The sequence below is a fragment of the Natrix helvetica genome, assembly GCF_964273705.1.
Source record: "Natrix helvetica genome assembly, chromosome: 1".
Lineage (NCBI taxonomy): Eukaryota > Metazoa > Chordata > Lepidosauria > Squamata > Natricidae > Natrix > Natrix helvetica.
The window spans coordinates 124,848,421-124,868,636 of NC_138548.1; the positions used below are offsets into that span (position 1 = coordinate 124,848,421).

General features: G+C 40.8%; 1 protein-coding gene across 2 annotated transcripts in view; it reads left to right on the top strand.

Annotated features, from left to right (window-relative positions):
- Positions 1-6,560: 6,560 nt before the first annotated feature.
- The window catches only part of NUP160 (nucleoporin 160), a 49,278-nt gene continuing 35,622 nt past the window's right edge, over positions 6,561-20,216 (top strand). The window contains exons 1-10 of one of the 2 annotated variants that reach the window (XM_081937074.1): positions 6,561-6,705; positions 6,847-6,955; positions 9,113-9,323; positions 9,957-10,179; positions 11,560-11,644; positions 12,559-12,673; positions 13,380-13,538; positions 14,583-14,681; positions 14,918-15,015; positions 16,299-16,383. In XM_081937074.1, the coding sequence (XP_081793200.1) occupies positions 6,603-6,705; positions 6,847-6,955; positions 9,113-9,323; positions 9,957-10,179; positions 11,560-11,644; positions 12,559-12,673; positions 13,380-13,538; positions 14,583-14,681; positions 14,918-15,015; positions 16,299-16,383 (1,287 nt within the window). In that variant the 5' untranslated portion in view covers positions 6,561-6,602. The remainder of the gene's footprint in view (positions 6,706-6,846; positions 6,956-9,112; positions 9,324-9,956; positions 10,180-11,559; positions 11,645-12,558; positions 12,674-13,379; positions 13,539-14,582; positions 14,682-14,917; positions 15,016-16,298; positions 16,384-20,216) is intronic. The other variant, XM_081937075.1, reaches the window with a different exon arrangement.

The window sequence follows — 20,216 nt, forward strand, 5'->3', positions numbered from 1 at the left end:
TGGTGTGTTTCACACTTTGACTAAACCCAAGTTATAGAAATTATCCTGCATTATAAAATAATAAAAATGTGCATGGCATGAACACACATGTTCACACAAAATGCTTGCAGTTGCTAAGAGTTGACAATTACATTATTATGTTGGTTGCACAGTCAGCCAGATGTTGAGACTGGATTTGGCATTTTTATCCACCTATTGAGTCTTTTCCAAGGATCTGCTATAGGCAAATCTTGTTTAATAATATTAAAGGTATCATCACAAGATGTAAGTTCCAAAAAAAGCTGCCTTTTGAAATTGACTGATGGTGATTTTGTCAATGCTAATGGTATTCATGTGGTGCTTCATATGTTTTGGAATTGTACCCAAAGGAGCCTATCACTATTGGTACTATCTTTGCTTTCTTTTGCAGTCATTCTACTTCTATTTGCAGGTCTTTATCAACACCCCCCCCCCCCGCCCTTCTTTTTCTTCTCTTCTACTCTCTCCAGGTACTGTAATCTCCACTATTCAGATTTTTGTATCCTTTTTTATATACGTATCACTCAAGGCAGTAAGTATACCTGTTTTGTCTGCCTATTTTAGCACATTATCTATCTATCTATCTATCTATCTATCTATCTATCTATCTATCATCTATCTATCTATCTATCATCTATCTATCTATCTATCTATCTATCATCTATCTATCTATCATCTATCTATCTTAATATAGTCACTTGATTGCCAAACAATGTGAGAGGTTTTAATCTTGGGTTTCTGTTTGGAATTGCATCAAAGAGAATTACTCCAATGATTGAAATAATCAGAATATTAAATAATATTCTGAAGTAATCAGCAAATTATTACTTTAAAGGAGAGGAAGAACAAGGGTAGGGTAGGTGTGGATAGAGAGGAAGGGCAAGATTTTAAATTACAAAATCTCTTTAAAATAATTAACATTGCTTAAAAAAGTTTCACTGAACAGAACTATCCAAACTCCCAAGAGAAACAAAAATTAGTATAGAAATAATGTTCTTTCCCTAAAATATTTGCATATTTATATCACAATAATTTAAAATACTGAGTTAAGCTCTTCTGTAGAAAATCAAAATCTATATCACTTAGTATCTTTTTCTTGTTGCCAACTGCCATTTCTTTCACTTAGGTCTATAACTGTGTTTGCTTCTAAACTCAAGTAACGATCTATTTCAAAAATACAATTCCTTGCCAAAGTAAGCCTTATATAGCTGTACTTCCAAATATGCTATAGATTATTATTCTGTCAGTAGTATCTGTTATCACAATTTGATTCAGAGCATTTTGAATTAGGTGGCTATGATTCTATACTGCCTAGACCAGTGATGGCGAACCTTTTTGGCACCGTGCCCAAACTGGAATGCGCATGCATGCGCACTGGAGCACTAAAAACCCAAAGACCAGCTAGCAGGTGCACGTGTGCGTGCCGGCCAGCTGGTCTTCAGATTTCCAGCACGCGCAAGCACACCAGCCAGCTGGTTTTCGCACGCACCAGAAACCTGCTGGCCGGCACGCACCAGAGCACTGAAAACCAGCTGGCCAGTGCGTGCATGCCTGTTTTGGGGCTGTTTTTAGCCCATTTTCCAGGCTGTTTTCTGGCCTGTTTTGGCCCGAAAATGGCCCCCAAAATGTGCTGAAATAACCCAGAAAATGGTCAGAAAAGGGCCTGAAAAATGGCCTGTTTTGGGGCTGTTTTCATGCCGAATTTGGCCCCCAAACAGCCAAAAAAGTGGCCTGAAATTTACCTGGAAAATGGCCTGAAAACAGCCCCAAAACAGCCTGAAACGGCCTGGAAATGGCCCCAAAAATGGCAGGAAAAACGTCCCATTTTTCAGGCTGTTTTCTGGTGCTCTGGCATCCTTGAAGACCAGCTGGCAATGGGGTGCATGACCACAGAGAGAGCTCTGCATGCCACCTCTGGCACGCGTGCTATAGGTTCACCATCACAGGCCTAGACATTGTAACAACTGTTAAGAGTTTAAATCTGGCTTGCAAAAAATCAACACCAGTCACTATTTCTGTAACAGGAAGAGCAAAGCTAAATGTATGGGGTCAGCTCTGCACATCAATGAACTTGCTTGAACCTAGTTGTCATAGGAGAACAAAACAATTCCATCCATCCTTGCCCTCAGTAAGCTTTATCCCATTCAATATTTCTGTGGTAGCATATGCTAAAATAATGGCTCCTCAACCCCAACCCTGAGATCCAGATATAAACTTGTATTTTAAATTAACAGATTCAGATTTTCCATTATTTGTTGTGCCTTTTTAAAGTTTGTTTACCCTACATATTTTGTGTATTAACTATTAATCATGATAGCTCTGCTTTCCAAATCTGATGTCCTCCAAAAGTTTCCAAACTGCAACTCTTCAGGATTTTCAGTCAGTATAAGTAGTTTTTGATGCTACCAACTATGGAAAATTATCACATTTGTGCTTTTTCAGTTTCCAGAGGTTTTTAACACTACAGGATAGGGACACAAAATTTCCGGTATAAACTTTTATCGGGTAGCCATTGATAGATGTATTATAGAACAAGAGACACCCTTCATCCATGGTTTGGATTTATTTTCAAAGGTGCCTGATTTAAAGATAAACATTCTTCATTTCTACCTGTTCCAAAAAAAAGATACATGAAAATTTCAGTGTGGGGATAACTGGCCTCAGCACTTTTACTAAAGTAGAAGACCCATAGAGAGAGGTGAAACTATCTGATTTAGAAACATTATGATTTCGATCCATAGGTATTTCGTTGTGTTGAAGTTTAGGACTTTTCTAATCAACATTTCATTGTAACAGCAATAAAAATACAAGCTATGTCAATTTTAATTGCCTGGATTAATATGACCTCTTTGTGGTTAAACTGCAGCTGTTTTAGTTACCTTGTAACTTCTGGGGTAAAGCTATTTTTAGGCTTAAGAATCTTAATCTCATTTTTAATTAAAAGCATGAAAGTTGAATAAACTATAACTGAACTGTAACTAGGTATCATACTAGAGATTTGATTGATAACACATGAGAAAATTAACAAGTGTTGAAATTTAGTCTGTGGATCTCACAAGAATTACTGCCAGTAACAAAGTAAGGTGAGGGCATCACAGTGAAGGCAGAAAATGGGAGTGGTAGTTTTTATAGTAGAAAACAGAATGCTGAAATGACATGAAACAAAGCTCTCTGTTTGATAACAGAGCATAAAGTAAGTCTCTAGATTGAATCAAGGCTCTGTTTCTCAAAGTTGGCTAATAATTGGAAGATACCTCTTGAATACAGGCTATAAGGACAGAACAGCTACAAATAATTCAAACCATGAGTCATTTTGATAGTTCAATCTATTAGCTCTAAAATGGAAAATACTTTCCGAAAAGCTTGTAGTCAGAGAAAGCGATCAAGACCAGAGAGTAAGTGAGAAACAATGGAAGCCCTGCAGTTACTCTTCCCAAAATATATGATATACAAGCAGGTTTGCTCAAAGTATGTTCCCTTAAACCATTGTGATATCTCTGTGCCAGTACAGGGCCTGTTCTAGTTCGTGCCTACATATCCAGAAGCAGGCCTTAGCCAGCCACCTGACTGGTACAATAATGCAGCTATTCTGCACAGGAAGACAGGGTGCTTTGTGTAGTCACAGCCGCCCAAGAACTGTTCATGCAACCCTTCTGTCTGAAAAGAAGTATTGTTCAGGATGAACCTCCCTTCAGCTTCTCTCCAACATCAGGGGGACAGAACTATTCCTAGCAGCCAAAACAGCTCCATTCAGAGTTCTCTGTATCTCCATCCCACAGTAGCTGCCAATGGGCCTGCCCACTTTACAGTCCTGCAAAGGAAAACTTGACTCTGCAACGTCCAGTAAATTCCAGTGTAGCTTGTGATATATTGGAAAGCAGGTGGATGAAAGAATCTTTCTGATAATAGTAAATTATTTGAGGAATCACTGAAGTTCATGGAATATGTAGGACGGAACATGGAGATCACCCAGTAGTACCTCACTTGTAAAAACTGAAATAACTCCAAAGCAAAAGAGAAATATCATAATGCCAGGATAAAGTCTAAATCATTTAGGAATCATGTTGAATAATATAATGCGTGTGATTTGTTCTTTTTGAAACGCAACAAAATGAACCCAATAGTAGCATTATAGGACTGATGAATGCAGTCAGACAGCTCTCTGCTGTCACAACTTTCCTTGCTTTAACCATAAATATTACTATAATCCATATTCTCAATCCTATTTCATGTGTGTGTGTGCGTGCGCGCGCGCACACACACACTAATATGCAGTGCTGAATTTGTATAGCTGCTAAGAATAGAGTAGTCATATCCCCAAAATCTTTATAATCTATTATGATGGCTAAACTCATGTTTGTCCTCCTAATGGATTAGGCAGATATGACATTCCCCAATTACAGCCTAGTCAGATTATCAAGTGTTTTGTTTAAAACGGTTTCCTGATGATTAAAGCCAATGTACCCTGGGGTTAGGATTATTGTGAAAAATCAGAAGAACTGATTGTACTGGCTACAATCAAAGCTTTGACCTACCAAAAGGGTTAAAGAAAAGTTGTTCTAAAGCATGCTTTTGAAATTTAAATAATTTTAGGTGCAACAAACTTGCATCTTTACAAGGCATCATAATACTATGGAACAATACAGAAGATGTCAACTGACCAGATTCAAGGTCAAACTGAAATTGTTCTGATTAGTGTCTTGAATAAATCAGAGAATAGACTAAATCTGAATATATTACCTTGAAGTTTCTGTTCCAACAGAATTGACAGCAAACTTACCAAGATTTCAAGAATTTTAATTACAATGGTTCTGCAATGGTTCTCAACCTGCTGCCTTTAAATTGGTCTATCACCCCTACTATTATTACATCTACAAAGGATCAGATTAGATAACATTGATCTAAGGTATACTGTTTAGCAAGATTACAATTTTTTCGAATTTGTAAGATGTCTTTGAAAGGATGCCCACTGTGCCTTTGTGTGAAATATAACAGCAGACTACCATAAGGTATTGCAAACCCAAAGCTGAAATATAAATTTAACACAACATATAGAACTTGAGAAAAATGTAAATAACCTTTCAGGCCTCATTTCAAATATTACTGAAACCAACTCCCAGATATATGACATAGAAATTTGCCACATAGTTGCATGGGATTATTCAAATATTATTCTACTTTGAAGTTTGAAGTAAAATATGTAGTTCCATTAGGCATAAACCTTCAGTTTCAAGCAGTGATGCTTTCTTACAATGTTTTAATGTAATTCCACATCAGTATATTTTGTAAAAACCCTTTTCTTTTAAAAGGCACTGAATTAAATAGGGTTCTTGGCTACAGGTCAAAAATATCGAAGTGCTAATGCCCCCTGGGGACGTAGCCTAGAATTATCCAATACTGCTTGAAAATCAATAAGCTGCAACCACTGCCAATTCATCAAAGATTCATTGCTTCTTGTCCTGCCTTCATCTTTGGAGAATAGCTTGGCATCTTCTTTGTGGCAGCCCCTTAGATATTGGAACATTGCTTTCTTGTCACCCTTGAGTCTTCTTTTCGTTAAACTGGACATATCCAATTTCTGCAATCCTTCTCCATAGGCAACACCTAAGTCTAAAACAAAACAAACTCCATTTAATGGATGCAATTCCATATAAAAGATAAAGCACAGTCAAATGCAGGCTACAAATACAAAACTTTGCTAGACCAATTCTCCAATACAGCTCTTCTGTCTGGAACCTGAACTGTATATCTGACATTAAAACAACTGAGCGAGTTCAGAGATAGATATTTCAGGAGAAGAGTACTCCACTCCACTGCTTGGAACCAAATACCTTATGCCACCAGACTTGAAATTTTGGGCGTAGACAACATAGAACTTCGCCACTTTCAGTCTGATCTAAATGTAATACATAAAATTATCTACTATAATGTTCTACCTGTCATTGACTACTTCAGCTTCAACAATACACAAGCACACAATAGATTCAAACTTAAGGTACCAAACAGCAACAGTGGTCAATGCCTGGAATGCATTACCTGACAATGTGGTTTCTTCCCTAAACCCCCACAACTTTAACCTTAGGCTGCCTACCCTTGACCTCACCCCATTCCTAAGAGGTTTGTAAGGGACATGCATAAGCACACCAACCTGCCTACCGACCCTGTCCTAACAATCCCATTCATTCGTATCCATTTCATGTATTCATAATCTTGCATATGCTTATATCTATTATCTTATGCACGCTTGACAAAACACATAAATAAAAAATAAATAAATAAATAAATAAAAGCTACACTGATTTCAATAACTTATCAATGAGCAGCATTTATTGGGGGCGACGGGACTTTCCATTTCAACATTCGTTGAAAAAGGTTGCACATTTGCAACTTAAGGACGTTAGACAAAGTTGGAGATCACGCAGCATAGCCGTTCCAAGCAGACCATAGGCGGCTCGGCCGTGGAGAAGCGCTCCGCTCCGCTCCGCGCCTCCCGCGATGCACCGCGAAGGGCGCCTCCGACAGCCGCGCGCCCTCCCTCCCTCCTGTCCCGTGAGCCTTTGTGGCAGCGCGCGCGGGAAGAGAAGATGGCGGCGGCGGTGGGCCTGGCCGAGAGGGGCTATTTGGAGCTCGCCGGGGCGGAGCGGAGCTCGCAGCACGGTCTCCGCGAACTCGTATTCAGCCTCCCAGGTGGGGTTTGAGACCCCCGGCGGGGCCTAGACGGTGCGGGGGTTGCTTGCGTGGGCGGTCCTTCGCGTGACATGCACGTTACCCGGAGCATCCATGCTGGCGCGCGGGGACTGATCCGCCTCCCTTGTCCGTCTTTTGCAGGTGGCGGCGCCTCCCCCTCAGCCGTGCGGTACCCGGACAGCGCTGGAGGGTTTTGGTACCAAGAGAACGCTCAGCTGGGCTCGGTGACTAGAAACCGTTTTATTCATTGGTGAGTGATCTGAGGTAGCTCACCTCCCGAGCGGGCAAGGGTATATAGAATCGTAGAGCTGGAAGGGACCTTGGAGATCTTCTAGTCCAACCCACCTTCCCAAGACAGGAGTCATTATTCCATCCCGGACAAATGGTTGTTCAATCTTTTCATAAAAACTTCCAGCGGTGGTGCGTCCCGCAGCTCCAGGAGGCAAACGGTTCCATTGTCTAGCCGTCGGTTTACTCCCCCTTACGAGCCCTGAGCTAGAAAGATTCAGATCATCTGCATCCTGTTTGGGCTAAGCCTCCACTTTGACACTGACATTGTTTGGTTCCTTTGGCCCTTATCTTTGTCTTAGGGGGAATGTGGATTGGCTGGACAAAGCTGATACTTGCTTTAAAAATAAAATACCTATTGGTTGCTGAAGCAAACTTACTACAAGGAGTTGCCCAAATGTAAAGTTGGTATGTTTGGGGCAGGTACTGCTTTCTTTGGTTCTTACCTGCTTTCCACTAAAGTATGAGATTATGAAATATGAGATGATCACTCACATTTAAATGAATCTCAGCTCCCAGTTGGTGATTCCTGAATCTGGGAAAGTATAACAGAAATTGAAGTTAGGGATCTGATGATGACATAAAACAATACATCTCATGTATTTGGTTCCTATGCATGTGATAGTTAATTTGCATTTTAAATTGCCAGTAGGAACATTATATAAAGGCCTGCTTATGCTTCCCACAACATCTGGGATGAGGAGGCATACATCAGGTGGCAGGTCTTCTCTTTTGCTGCCTTAGTATGTCAAAATTCCTTGCCTCTGGAAGTTCAAGTTAGCAGCCCCTTCCCTCCTACCAGATTATAAAACTATTAAAATAATACTTTCCCGACATGGTTTTTAGATGGATACAATTATCTGATAGTCATTTGAGATGTCTATTATATATCTGCCTTTTGGCTTTTATTCTGTATTTATATACTGTTGTATGCTGCCTAGACTGCAGTTTGGAGAAGTTTAAAAGAGGGTTAAATAATTTGGAATTTATCATCTCCATTTTATTTGTGTAGAAAAAGAATTTTGAATAATTGGTTATAAACTGAAATAACGTTCATGAAGACATTGGTAGCATGAATGCTCCTTAGAAATCTGGACATACATTAGAGTTGACTTTTTAGAAAAACAACATTGAGCTGAATTTATAAGCATAAAGATATGTTTTTACGTGTTTAATGAAGTAAGCTATAACAGAATAAAGACTTCCCCGTATGTCCTCTTACTTTATTGTGAAATTGGTCAATAGGTACAGAATTTAAATCTTATCACAAGCTATCACCATTCTGCTTTCTCTGATTTGTGAAATGGAAAAGAAGCAATAGCAATTTGAAGTGAGGAATAATTCAGTTTGCTTCCATCATTTCCCCTTAGGTAATGCTGGATAAACACATTAAATGTTTCCAGGCAATCTAAGCACATAGGTAATGCAATCCCTTAAACATGCCAGTAAATTCACATCAGCCAATAAATTAGTTATAAATAAACATGTATTGAGAAGAAAATTAAAAAGAATTTGGAAAAGAAAAATAACTGAAAGTTATAAAAGTAAATAAGTAGTTGGTTTGGCTTGAACCAGGTATGGAAATAAAGAACAATCTAATACACTTATTCAGGACTTCAATTAGGAAGTATTTTGTGCATTAGAATTAACTGGGTTCAGGCAGGAATATAAAGTAAAAAGTATAAATTAAACTGAAAAACATGTTTGATTGTATGCTATTCAATTTGGACAACTTTGGTTGACAGTTGCTTTCTGGCCTGTGGGCAACATACAAATCAACAGGAGAAGGGCTAGCAGTGGGCAATTAATTTAATTACCTTCTTAAGTAAAAGTAAACAGTCAAAAGAGTTGGCAGTTTTCCCTGTCACATGCATCTGTTTATTTGTAAAGGGATGCTAGCTGAGAAGTAGAAAAAGGAAGAATCACTCAACCAACTCAGAAACATAACAGTCAATCAGGACCAGGTACTGCCACACAAGTCAAGGGGTCTTGGTGTCAGTGAGTTGATCATATTGGATCAGGGATGCAAGCACAGTGGATATATGTTCCCAAACAGAAAATATTGGCATGGGTTGTTTACTATTGCAAACTTGTCATATACATTTGTTTCTTTTTGCAGGGCAACTTCAGGCGGGACATTAGAACTGGTAGAGGAGTCTCTTGACATAAACCTTTTGAACAATGCTGTTCAGCTCAGATTTCAAAATTGTAATCTCTTGCCACAAGGGGTACATATCTTTGAGACACAAAATCATGTTGTTATATTGGTTTCAACCAATCAGACAATACATAGATTGATGTTACCTCATCCAGCTCGGATGTATAGAAATGTAAGTAATCTATTTTAATATATCTTAAATTGTGGTGTAAGAGGCGTGCCTAAACTACAGTTAGTATCTCTGTTTTATTTAATTTTACTGAATTCTCAATATGTGATATTCTATCATTTGAAGTACATATATAGAAACAGGAATACTTCCAAAATATAACAAGATACTTTTATAAAGAGAAAACAACATAAGTGATCTCAGCAGACTAGTGCCTAAAGGTTAGTGAGATACTAAGAGGAGTCGAACAAGAATTATCAAAATATATCAGGTGTACAATATACAATAGTAGAGTTGGAAGGGACCTTGGAGGTCTTCTAGTCCAACCCCCTGCCTAGGCAGTAACCCTATACCGTTTCAGACAAATGGCTATTCAACATCTTCTTTAAGACTTCCAGTGCTGGGGCATTCACAACACAGGTGTAATTTGATTTGCTGGAAAAAGGTTGCTGAATAAGCTACTTAAGATGGGGTAGATACTTTGAGAAAATGCTTTTCTAATGTAATTTCAGATTTCCAATTTTTAAAATACTTTACACAATAGGAATATTAATAGAAATATCATTTTACTATTTTTCTTCTTCAATTTTAAATTTTCTTGTTGATAATTTTATCGCTGGTCTTTGTTTTTTTTAGGAGCTGATAACAGAAAGTCAAATGCAGTCAGTTTTCACAGATATTGGAAAACTTCATTTTAGAGATCCCTTGAACTACTGTGTGATCCCCACAGTTCCTGGTTTGTCACCTAATTCCACTGCTTCAGCAGCTTGGCTTACCAGTGATGGAGGATCCCTCTTTGCTCTGCCATCTGCTTCTGGTGGGATTTTTGTCCTTAACCTACCACCTTATGATGCTCATGGTAAGTGTATGCAATTATAAAAAGGCAGGTGATTCAAAGGATAAAGGGAAAAGGGCATCTGTTGGAATGTTGTAGCTGGCTATGCTCCCTGCAGCAGTTAAAATTGCTGTCCTGCACACAATCATAAATATGATACAGGTAATCCTTGGGTCGTATGACACTTGGCAACTGGCACCTATTTATGATAGTTGCAGTGTCTTGGGGTCATGTGATCACTTTTTACGATCTTCTGACAAACAAAATCAATAGGGAAGCCAAATTCACTTAATAACCCTGTTACTAACTTAACAACTGCAGTGATTCACTTAACAACCGGGGCAAGAAAGGTCGTAAAATGATGCAAAACTCACTTAACAATTATCTTGCTTAGCAATGGAAATTTTGAGCTCAGTTGTGATTGAAAGTTGAAGACTACCTATATAGGCATTCTATTTCAAGTTACAGGTAGTCCCCAACTTAGAACTGTTTGTTTAGTGACTGTTCAAAATTACAACAGCACTGAAAAAAGTGATATGACTGTTTTTCACATGACCATTGCAGCATCCCCATCATATGATCAACATTTGGATAATTGGCAACTGGTGTGAATTTTTGATGGTTGCAATGTCCTGGGGTCCTCCAAAGCCAATAGGGAACCAGATTAATTTAACCATGTTACTAATCTAACAACTGCAGTGATTCACTTAACAACTGTGGCAAGAAAGGTCATTTAAGTGGGTCAAAACTCGCTTAACTGTCTTGCTCGCAACATAAAGATGAGGTTCAGTTGTCTTACGTTGAGGACTATCTACACATTTGTCTCATAAATTCAATTTTGTAGTGAACCTTACAGTAATTTTAAACATTTTAATATATGAAATGGGTTCTAATATCAGCCGATTTTTAAAAGTGATGTAGCAAAAGCAGTTCAGCAAAGAGAAGTAGAAGCATTCAGTTTGGAACTAATACAGGTGCCACTTTGCAGGTGTAATTTCCTAAATGTCACTTTCATTTTCTTTTGACTTTCCCCTTATATTCTTTTAGATTTACACCTTTTCAAATACAAAACTTAATAACATTTTGTTTTACCCATTTTGAGGGCAAAACAGGATCAAAGAAAAACATTGCAATTAATGTTGATGTTAAATGAAAAGTGTTTTAAAACTGATTTAAATTAAAAATTCATTCTGATTAATTATTTTATGAAATAAAGAATGACCTTGTCTTTGCTTAGACCACCAACAGAATCTTATAGAAGTTCTAATTAATAAATCAACTAAGTAATAAATTTGTTTTTAATGCCTTTTTATAGAATTCACTAAAGACTATCTGATTTAATTGCATCTTTTTATATTGTCAGATTTAAACAAATTGCTAAAAAATGTTTTCTTATTTTTTTAGAGATGCCTTCAACTTCATTTGTGGAGTTGAAACAGAGTTCAGTCATGCAGCGCCTGCTTACAGGTTGGATGCCAACTGCCATCAGGCTAGTATTATGATGATAAGCAGTTAAGGCTTATAATTAGAGTTTAATTAGAACTCTTAAAGCTTACACAGCAACAAATAGAGTAATTGGAATTGGCATTGGAATGAATGAAACATGGAAGGGAAATTGAGAACCTGGGTCTGGAGAGGGAAAGATTAGCAGATATCCGAAGAAAAGTTGAAAAAAAAACAAAGCAGAAGGAACGATACTAAAGGCACCCAATTGTACAGAAAAAGTACCTCCCACTTTTTTGTAATTAGCTCTGCTCCCAATAGCAATAAATTCCTTGTGATGCTGAAGACAGGTGTTCAAAAGAGTGGAGATGGCTACCTTTACCTAACTTACACAGGAAAGCGGAGTTGTGAGAATAATAGGCTGTATTGAAAAATGCGGCATGAAATTGTGATCAGTTCCTGCTTGATTATTTTGGAGTTTAAACTTCTGCAGGTTGTTCACTATAGTATTACACTTTATGATTATTTTGAAGTTTAAGGTATGCCACTGTAGTAGTCTCCCCTTCATGATTAATTTGAAGTTTTATGCATGACAGATTATAATATTCTTTCTTCTGAAAGAAGAACTTCAGCAAAGAAAAGACAGGTGCTTTACTTTAAACAGGGCTTCTTCAGCTAAGTTCAACTTAAAATTCCCTGTTTGGTCAATACTCAATTAAGATGTCAATACTAGTTAAGTTGTTAATAATTATAATTATTATTAATTGTTAGTAATTATTGACATCTCAATAAAGATGTCATTTATATCTCACTAATGAAGTTCAATAGTGTTCCAGTTGGTCATTATATGATAGAGCAGTTGTAATGTTACATATGGAAAAAACTTGTCATGCAGAATCATTGATTTCTCTTTAGTGCTTGCTTCTGTATTTATTATTGTTATTGTTAATGTTTTTACAGAGGGGATCAAAATCCTTCAGATCTTCCTGTTAGCTTATCTGTCCACTGTCGTGAACATGATGCACTTCTCTTTGCACTCTACCAAGATCATAAACTTCGGATGTGGTCTTATAAAGTGAGTAATGTTTTATTTTTTGATTGTTAATTAATTCTTAATATACTAACCAATTGGTAATCATCAAAGTAGTTTGTGTCAGCTTGGCTCTTTGATATACACCCCCAATGGACACACTTGCTCACCTCGGTTTCATGAGTTTGGACAAATATTCAGCACAATACGTTTTATGGTTCAGTCAGGCTTTGGGAATGAGCTGTTGGCTTTCAGGGACTAATGCTCTTCCTTTTATGGATTTAAGAGTTCTACATTGAAATTATTTGATATAGAGTGCAGTCATATTCTTCTCTACCTCTTCCTTTTACTGCATTGTGAGAAGCTTTGTTGTAAGCATTGCGAACGTGAATTGAGTTCAGAATCATGGTATATTTTCATTATCCAGCAAAACCTGTAGGCCAACCAGGATAAAAATATTACTACTCTGTCTCATTGTACCTCCAATCCTCTATGTCCTGAAAAATCTGATGAAAGATTTGAGGGATCTCTTAGAATAGTTGTGTAGAAAATACTGGGATGAAAATGATGAAGATAAAGTTGGAGGAGGAAGAGGAAGAAAGAAGGAGGAAGGGGAAGAAGAGAAAGTAGTAGCTGTGGAAAATTAAACAGAATGAATTGTCTCTCCGGTGTCTCACAGTGCTGTGTTTATAATTGCATTTAAAAATGTTAGTTTTTTGTGTTTTACTCATCTAGCATCTTCTCTTAACAGAATCAAATGTGCTTGATGGTGGCTGATATGTTGGAATTTGTTCCTGTAAATAAAGATTTGAGACTTATTGGTGGAAGTGGACACAGATTACAGCTGGCATATTCTGAGTCATTGGGGCTTTATATTGGTGTATACTTGCATGCACCCAGACAAGGACAGGTAACGGAAATTTTGTTTTTGGATAACCCAAGATGTATTTTATTGAAACTAAAATAAAATACTAAAATATTGTTTCAATGATAATTTCAGATTATTTGCAAAGGCAGCTCACAACTATATACTGTATACTGAGATAAAAAGCAAAGCTTAAAATGCTGATCATTTCAACTGTTACTTCTTTTAAACATGGACAATTATGTAACATTGATGCACGTTAAAGATATAAAGATTATACACATGAAGTGTGTTTACAGCGGCGATTCTCAATCTTGGCACCTTGAAGATGCCAGCATGCTGCCTGAGGAATCTGAGAGTTGAAGTCTACACATCTTCAAGCTGCTAGGGTTGAGAAACATCGCCTTAGATATGCATTGAGTACAGTGGTGGTTTCCGGAACTCATTGCAACAGGTACGGTTGCAACGGAGCCTGGCGCCCTCCACATGAACGTGCGTGGCATGCGCTCACACACGTGTGGCATGCGCTCACACACGCACGGCATGCGCTCACATGCACAGTGCGCTCATGCATCTTACCTTCCAGCGATGCCTCCGCAATGCTCCAGCTGCTGGGCAGAGCGTCGCGCAGACGCTGTACGCACCATGCACGTGCACAGAAGCGCTGAAGGCTTTAAAGACAACTAAGGAGCGCAGGTGACCCTCCGGAGCACTGTACCGGGGCGTACCGCCTGCAACCGACCAATGATTGATTAGTACAAATGTCTTATCTCTAAAGTAAAATATTGTTCAACTAACTTTAGATACAGAATTATTGTATTGTCTGAGGTTTCCCATTCATGGTTCATTCTTCAGCTACTTCAAGTCCTACCAATATGCCCATATAGAGAGCCAAATTCTCCTTTCTGTCTACAGGGAAAAGTTGCATAATTGCTGAGAGTTGTTCTTCATTCTGTAGCTACTAGAATATCTGATATACATGGCATGTAATTATCTTAATTTTCTAGAATAAAAAAAGGGTAAGGATATGGTAAGAATTCATTTCATTTTTATTTGTACTAATTGCAAACCTTTTTTCTCCCCCTGCAGTTCTGTGTCTTCCAGTTGGTCAGCACAGAGAGTCATCGCTATAGTCTTGATCACATATCATCGTTGTTCACATCTCAGGTTGGAACTGGTAACATTCAGGTCAATGAAGTCAAATGGGTTTCGGATAAAAATAAATACATAGGTCATGGGTAATCCTCTCCAGCTGAAAAGGCTTAATACAGCTATCTTACCTTCCCTCTTGCTTGAACATGGATAATACGATGAAAAATTATATATATAATCCTTCTAGATTCAATCAGTAGATACTACGTTGTTAACATAATACTGTTCTTATAATTCATTTTTTGTTTTAATCTATTTACATTTTTATTTAGGAGACACTTATTGATTTTGCTTTAACTACTTCTGAGATCTGGGCACTTTGGCATGATGATGAAAATCAAACTACTGTGAAATACATAAATTTTGAACAGTAAGTTTTATTCCTTTCAGCTGTTAATTTGCTCAATATATTTCTTTAAAACAAGCTTTAGCGTTGACTATTCTATTGAAAAAGTTTCAGGATAAATACATTTGTGTGCCAGAGTACTAGAAGCTAATAACATTGAGCCAAAAGTTATTTTCTGAACTTTTGAAGCTTTAGGATTAGATTACATAGCCCTGAGAGGTTGTTCTCTATTACCCGAGCTTATAATGGTCTTGTTAACTAGGCAGGAGAAAGCATTTCCAAATAAGGCTTTAGACTGAAGATACCCACCATTTCAATTTCTAATAATGTTTCTAAGGTGTAAGGGAAGCCCAGTAGCACTAATAGCCTCATAGACCGCTTCACAGCGCTTTACTCTAAGAGGTTTACAGAGTCAGCATATTGCCCCCAACAGTTTGGGTCCTCATTTTACCTACCTTGGAAGGATGGAAGGCTGAGTCAACCTTGAGCCTGCTGAGATTTGAACTGCGAAATTACAGTCAGCCGGCAGTCAGCAGGAGTAGCTTGCAGCAGTACTGCACTCTAACCACTGTGCCAGCGTGGCTCAATAATAATCGATTGTAAGTAGTCCTTGACTTACAACCGTTTGTTTAGTGATAATTCAAACTTAGAACAGCACTAAAAAGTTACTTATGACAGTTTTTCACACTTCTGACCTTTGACCATCTCCACGGTCACATGATCAAAATTCAGAAACTTGGCAACTGGCATGTATTTATAACAATTGCAGTGTCTGGGATCATGTGATCATCTTTTGCGGCCTTCTGGCAAGCAAACTCAATCAGGAAGTCACATTCACTTAATAACCACATTACTAACAAAGCTGCAATGATTCACTTAACAACTGTGGCAAGGAAAGTGATGGAATGAGCAAAACGTATTAGCAACAGAAATTTTGGGCTCAATTGTGGTCATAGGTCAAGGACTACCTGTGTGTTTCTGATTAGTGTTTTGCTTTGCAGCTAAGCCGCCTCTTGAATTATTTCCTATTAAATAGTTCTTAAATCAGCAAGAAACTTAGTGGGCACCAAGGGAATTGTTGGCTAGTGTACCAATGCCAGGATGGGAAGCCAGGGGCTTGCCCAAGAGTGTGTACCACTGGATGAATAGAAAAACCTGACAATGTATGCCCACAGAAGAAAATACTGTCATAACAGCATAGCAAAATATACACGCTTGTTTTCTAGAATTTGTGAAATATGATAATTATCTGGAACATTTTTATTTGTGTGTATTTACATGACTGAAATAATCTAGTCTTGTTTTAGCAATGTTGCTGGTCAGTGGAACCAAGTTTCTGTTCAGCCCCTGCCAACTGAAGAAGTGAATATACGAGATGACCAGGATCCCAGGGTAAATAAACCCTATGAATTAAGTATGGGTATAGCTGTATTTCTCTTACTAATTTATCTTACTGTATTTATCTTACTTGTACTATAAATGTATGTGTAATATAATAGAAATCCTCCAGTTTGAACAATGAATTTAATGCCAAAGGTTGTGCTGGAAACAAGAACAACAAATAAATCTGGTTTCCAGTATATTTCCTTTAGATATGCAGTAAACTATTGCTTTAATAGGCCCCAGATAGTCCATGGTTTATGGCATGTGATACCAGAACTTCCATCAGTAAAAAGTACAACTGCATCACTTAGTGACAGTAATCTCAGTCCCAATTGCCAGCCGTTGGGGAATACAACTTCCTGCTGCACTAACCAAGTTGGTGGGAAAACTGGCAGGAAGTTTCATGCCCCAGATTGGCAGGCAGATAAGTGGTTGCTGCTGGGTGGGAGAGCAAGGAGTGCTCAGAGCTGTGGGGCAGGGAAGGGTGGGAATGAGAGTTGGGAGGGTGCATGAAATGACCGTTGTCTTACCTGAACGGTCGTTCTCATGGCGCTGCGGAGAGTCCAAGGATGGGTTAACACAGCCTGTTTGCCCAAGGACTGAGTAGATTTTTCCCCTCTGGCCATGCCTCCTTTGCCTCTTCCGGCTCAGTTTTAAAAACGAGGTCTTGTCCAACGAAGACGTCCTCAGCTCACACCTGTGTAAAGATACAATCTCGGAGCTAAACAATTACCCTGGGTGGGTCTTGGACTCTCCGCAGCGCCATGAGAACGACCATTCAGGTAAGACAACGGTCATTCTCCATAGCGCTGCTTGGAGAGTCCAAGGATGGGACATGCCCAAGCTATGGTGTCACAGGGCGGGAAGAAGTGACATTGTCCGGAGCCTCAATAACCTTCTGTAACACTCTACGGCCAAAAGAGGCTTCGGCAGAGGCAAAGGAATCGATCTTGTAGTTTCTAATGAAAGCCGTGGGAGACGCCCACGTGGCCGCTCTGCAAATGTCCAGAATAGATGCTTGAGTCGCCCAGGCCGCGGTCGTGGCCGCACTTCTGGTGGAGTGTGCCGTTACACGTGGTGGAACCGGCTTGCCCTGAAGGTCATATGTCATCTTAATGCAAGCTCGCAGCCACCGACTTATGGTTGAAGATGACACCTTGCGACCCAGCGAGCCTGGTTGAAAAGACACAAAGAAGGCCTCGGAGTGCCTGATGTCCTTAGTTCGTTTCAGGTAAATGCGGCCTGCCCTTCGCACGTCCAATTTGTGCCACCTGCGCTCCTTGGAGTGTTGAGGGCTGGGACAGAAATTCGGGAGGATCACCTCCTGAGACCTGTGAAAATGAGAATTCACCTTTGGCATGAAGGCGGGGTCTAACCGTAGGATGACCCTGTCTGGGTGTATGATGCACAATTCTTCCTTGGCCGAGAAGGCCGCAATCTCAGATACCCTTCTGGCTGAAGTAATGGCTATGAGGAAGGCGGTCTTAAGGGTCAGATGTCGAAGAGAGACCTTCCTCAAAAGTTCGAAGGGAGCCGCTGTCAATGTCTGCAGGACAAAGGGTAGGTTCCAGGTCGGGTACCTGTGCACCACCTGGGGTCGAATGTTGTAAGCCCCCTTCAAAAAACTCTTGACCTGAGGATGGTGACTCAGGGATTGAAGTTGGTGTCTGGCTAAGATGGTGGATAATGCAGCAACCTGGCGCCTGAGTGTGGCTGGCGCCAGTCCTTTGTCCAAGCCCTCTTGTAGGAAGTCCAACAACTGAGGGATGGACACTTCCACACTGTCAATGTCCCGTTGGCTGCACCAGGTAGAAAAGGCAGCCCAAGTCGCGTCATAAATACGAGTAGTGGCCGGACGTCTGGAAGCTTGGATAGTCTTAATGACGCTGTCTGAGAGGCTCTGGTCCTTCAGAAGCTGCCCCTCAAGCGCCAGACGGCTAACTGCAACCACTGGGGCTCTGGATGGTTGATGGCCCCCTGACGCAAGGATATCTGGTCTGGAGGAATCTTCCACGGTTGTTCCACAGACAGATCGACCAAGTCCGCGAACCAGGATCTCCTGGGCCAATGTGGAGCCACCAGAATGAGCTCCGCCCCCTCCTTCAGCAGCTTGTAGATCACCTGCGGAATCAGAGGGAGGGGCGGGAACGCGTAAAGCAGACCTGGAGGCCAGTTGGACCTCAGGGCATCCGTCCCCTCCGCTTGTGCTGACTTGTAGCGGGAGAAGAACCGCTGGAGCTGCGTGTTTGCCGCCATTGCAAACAGGTCGACCTGTGGGAGACCAAACCTCCTTACCACCTGTGCGAACAGGTCCGGATGAAGTTGCCACTCCGAGTTGTCGATGGTCTGACGGCTCAACCAATCCGCACTCACGTTGCTGGTTCCGGAGATGTGATCCGCCCTCAGCGACGCTAAGTGGATCTCTGCCCATCGTCCTATGGCCTCCGCCTCTGACATGAGTCTTTTGGAGTGGGTCCCTCCTTGCCGGTTCACGTGAGCCTTTGTGGCCACATTGTCGGTCAGTAGCAGAACGTGGTGCCCCTTCAGCTGTTCTGCAAATCTCCTCAGCGCAAGCCGGGCTGCCCTGAGTTCTAGCCAATTGATGCTCCGGGCTGCCTCCGCGCTGGACCACCTGCCTTGTGCCAACTGACCCTGGCAATGCGCCCCCCAACCGTAGAGACTGGCGTCGGTCGTTACCACGATCCTGTCGGGTTCTCTGAATAGGCAGCCCTTCTCCACTGCTCGAGACTGCCACCAACTCAGAGACCGTGTCACTCTTGGTGGGATGCGAACTTTCCTGGTGGAGTTGCTGTTCCTTGCTCTTTGCATTGGAAGCAAGTACCATTGCAGCTCCCTTGCATGAAGACGTGCCCAGGGAACTATGTTGAGACAAGAAATCATGATCCCTAACAGTTGGGATAGTTGCACTACCTGCCAGGACCTGTTCTTGCGACACAACCGGATTCTGCTCCTGAGGTTGCGGATTCTTTCCGGAGACAGGGACACCTGGCAAGATACCGAGTCTATTATGGCGCCCAGGTGTTGTATGCGTGTGGCAGGAGTCAAGTTGCTTTTTTCCATGTTTACGGAAAACCCGTGGTCCTGTAAGGTGTGAACTGTGATGTTTACATCTCTCACCGCTTGTTGATGAGTCCTTGAGTGGATGATGATGTCGTCCAGATAGCACTCCAGGCGGACTGGAAACTTGCGCAGGTGGGCCGCCACAGCTGCAAGAAGCTTCGTGAACGTTCTGGGTGCAGAAGAAAGTCCGAACGGAAGCGCCCTGTATTGGAAGTGCTTTCCGTTGTAACACAGGCGCAGGAACTTCCTGTGTGCGGGATGGATGGGCACATGCAGATACGCCTCCTTGAGATCGATGGAGGTGAGCAGATCCCATGGCCGCATGCAGCTTAGGATCGACTGAAGAGACTGCATTTTGAAGCGCTTGTAGGCCAGATGTCTGTTCAGGCGCTTCAGATCTAAAATGGCCCTCCACCCCCCTGAACTCTTGGGGACCAGGAAGAGAATGGAATAGAACCCCCTCCCTTCCTGTTCTGGAGGAACTGACTCTATTGCGTTGATCTGCAGAAGATGATCTATTTCTGCCTGCATGAGAGCCCTCTTTACAGGGTTCCTGGATAGTGGGCAGCGAACAAAGGTCCGCGGAGGGGAGGATAGAAACTCCAAGGTTAGACCCCTCCTGATGGTGTTTAAGACCCACTTTTCCGATGTTGTTTCCTCCCAACGGTCTGCATAGAATTGCAGGCGGCCCCCGATGGGAGGAGACCCCAGACGGTCACTTCCCACGTCTAAACTGACGGTTGTGGGAGCCCCCACGAAAG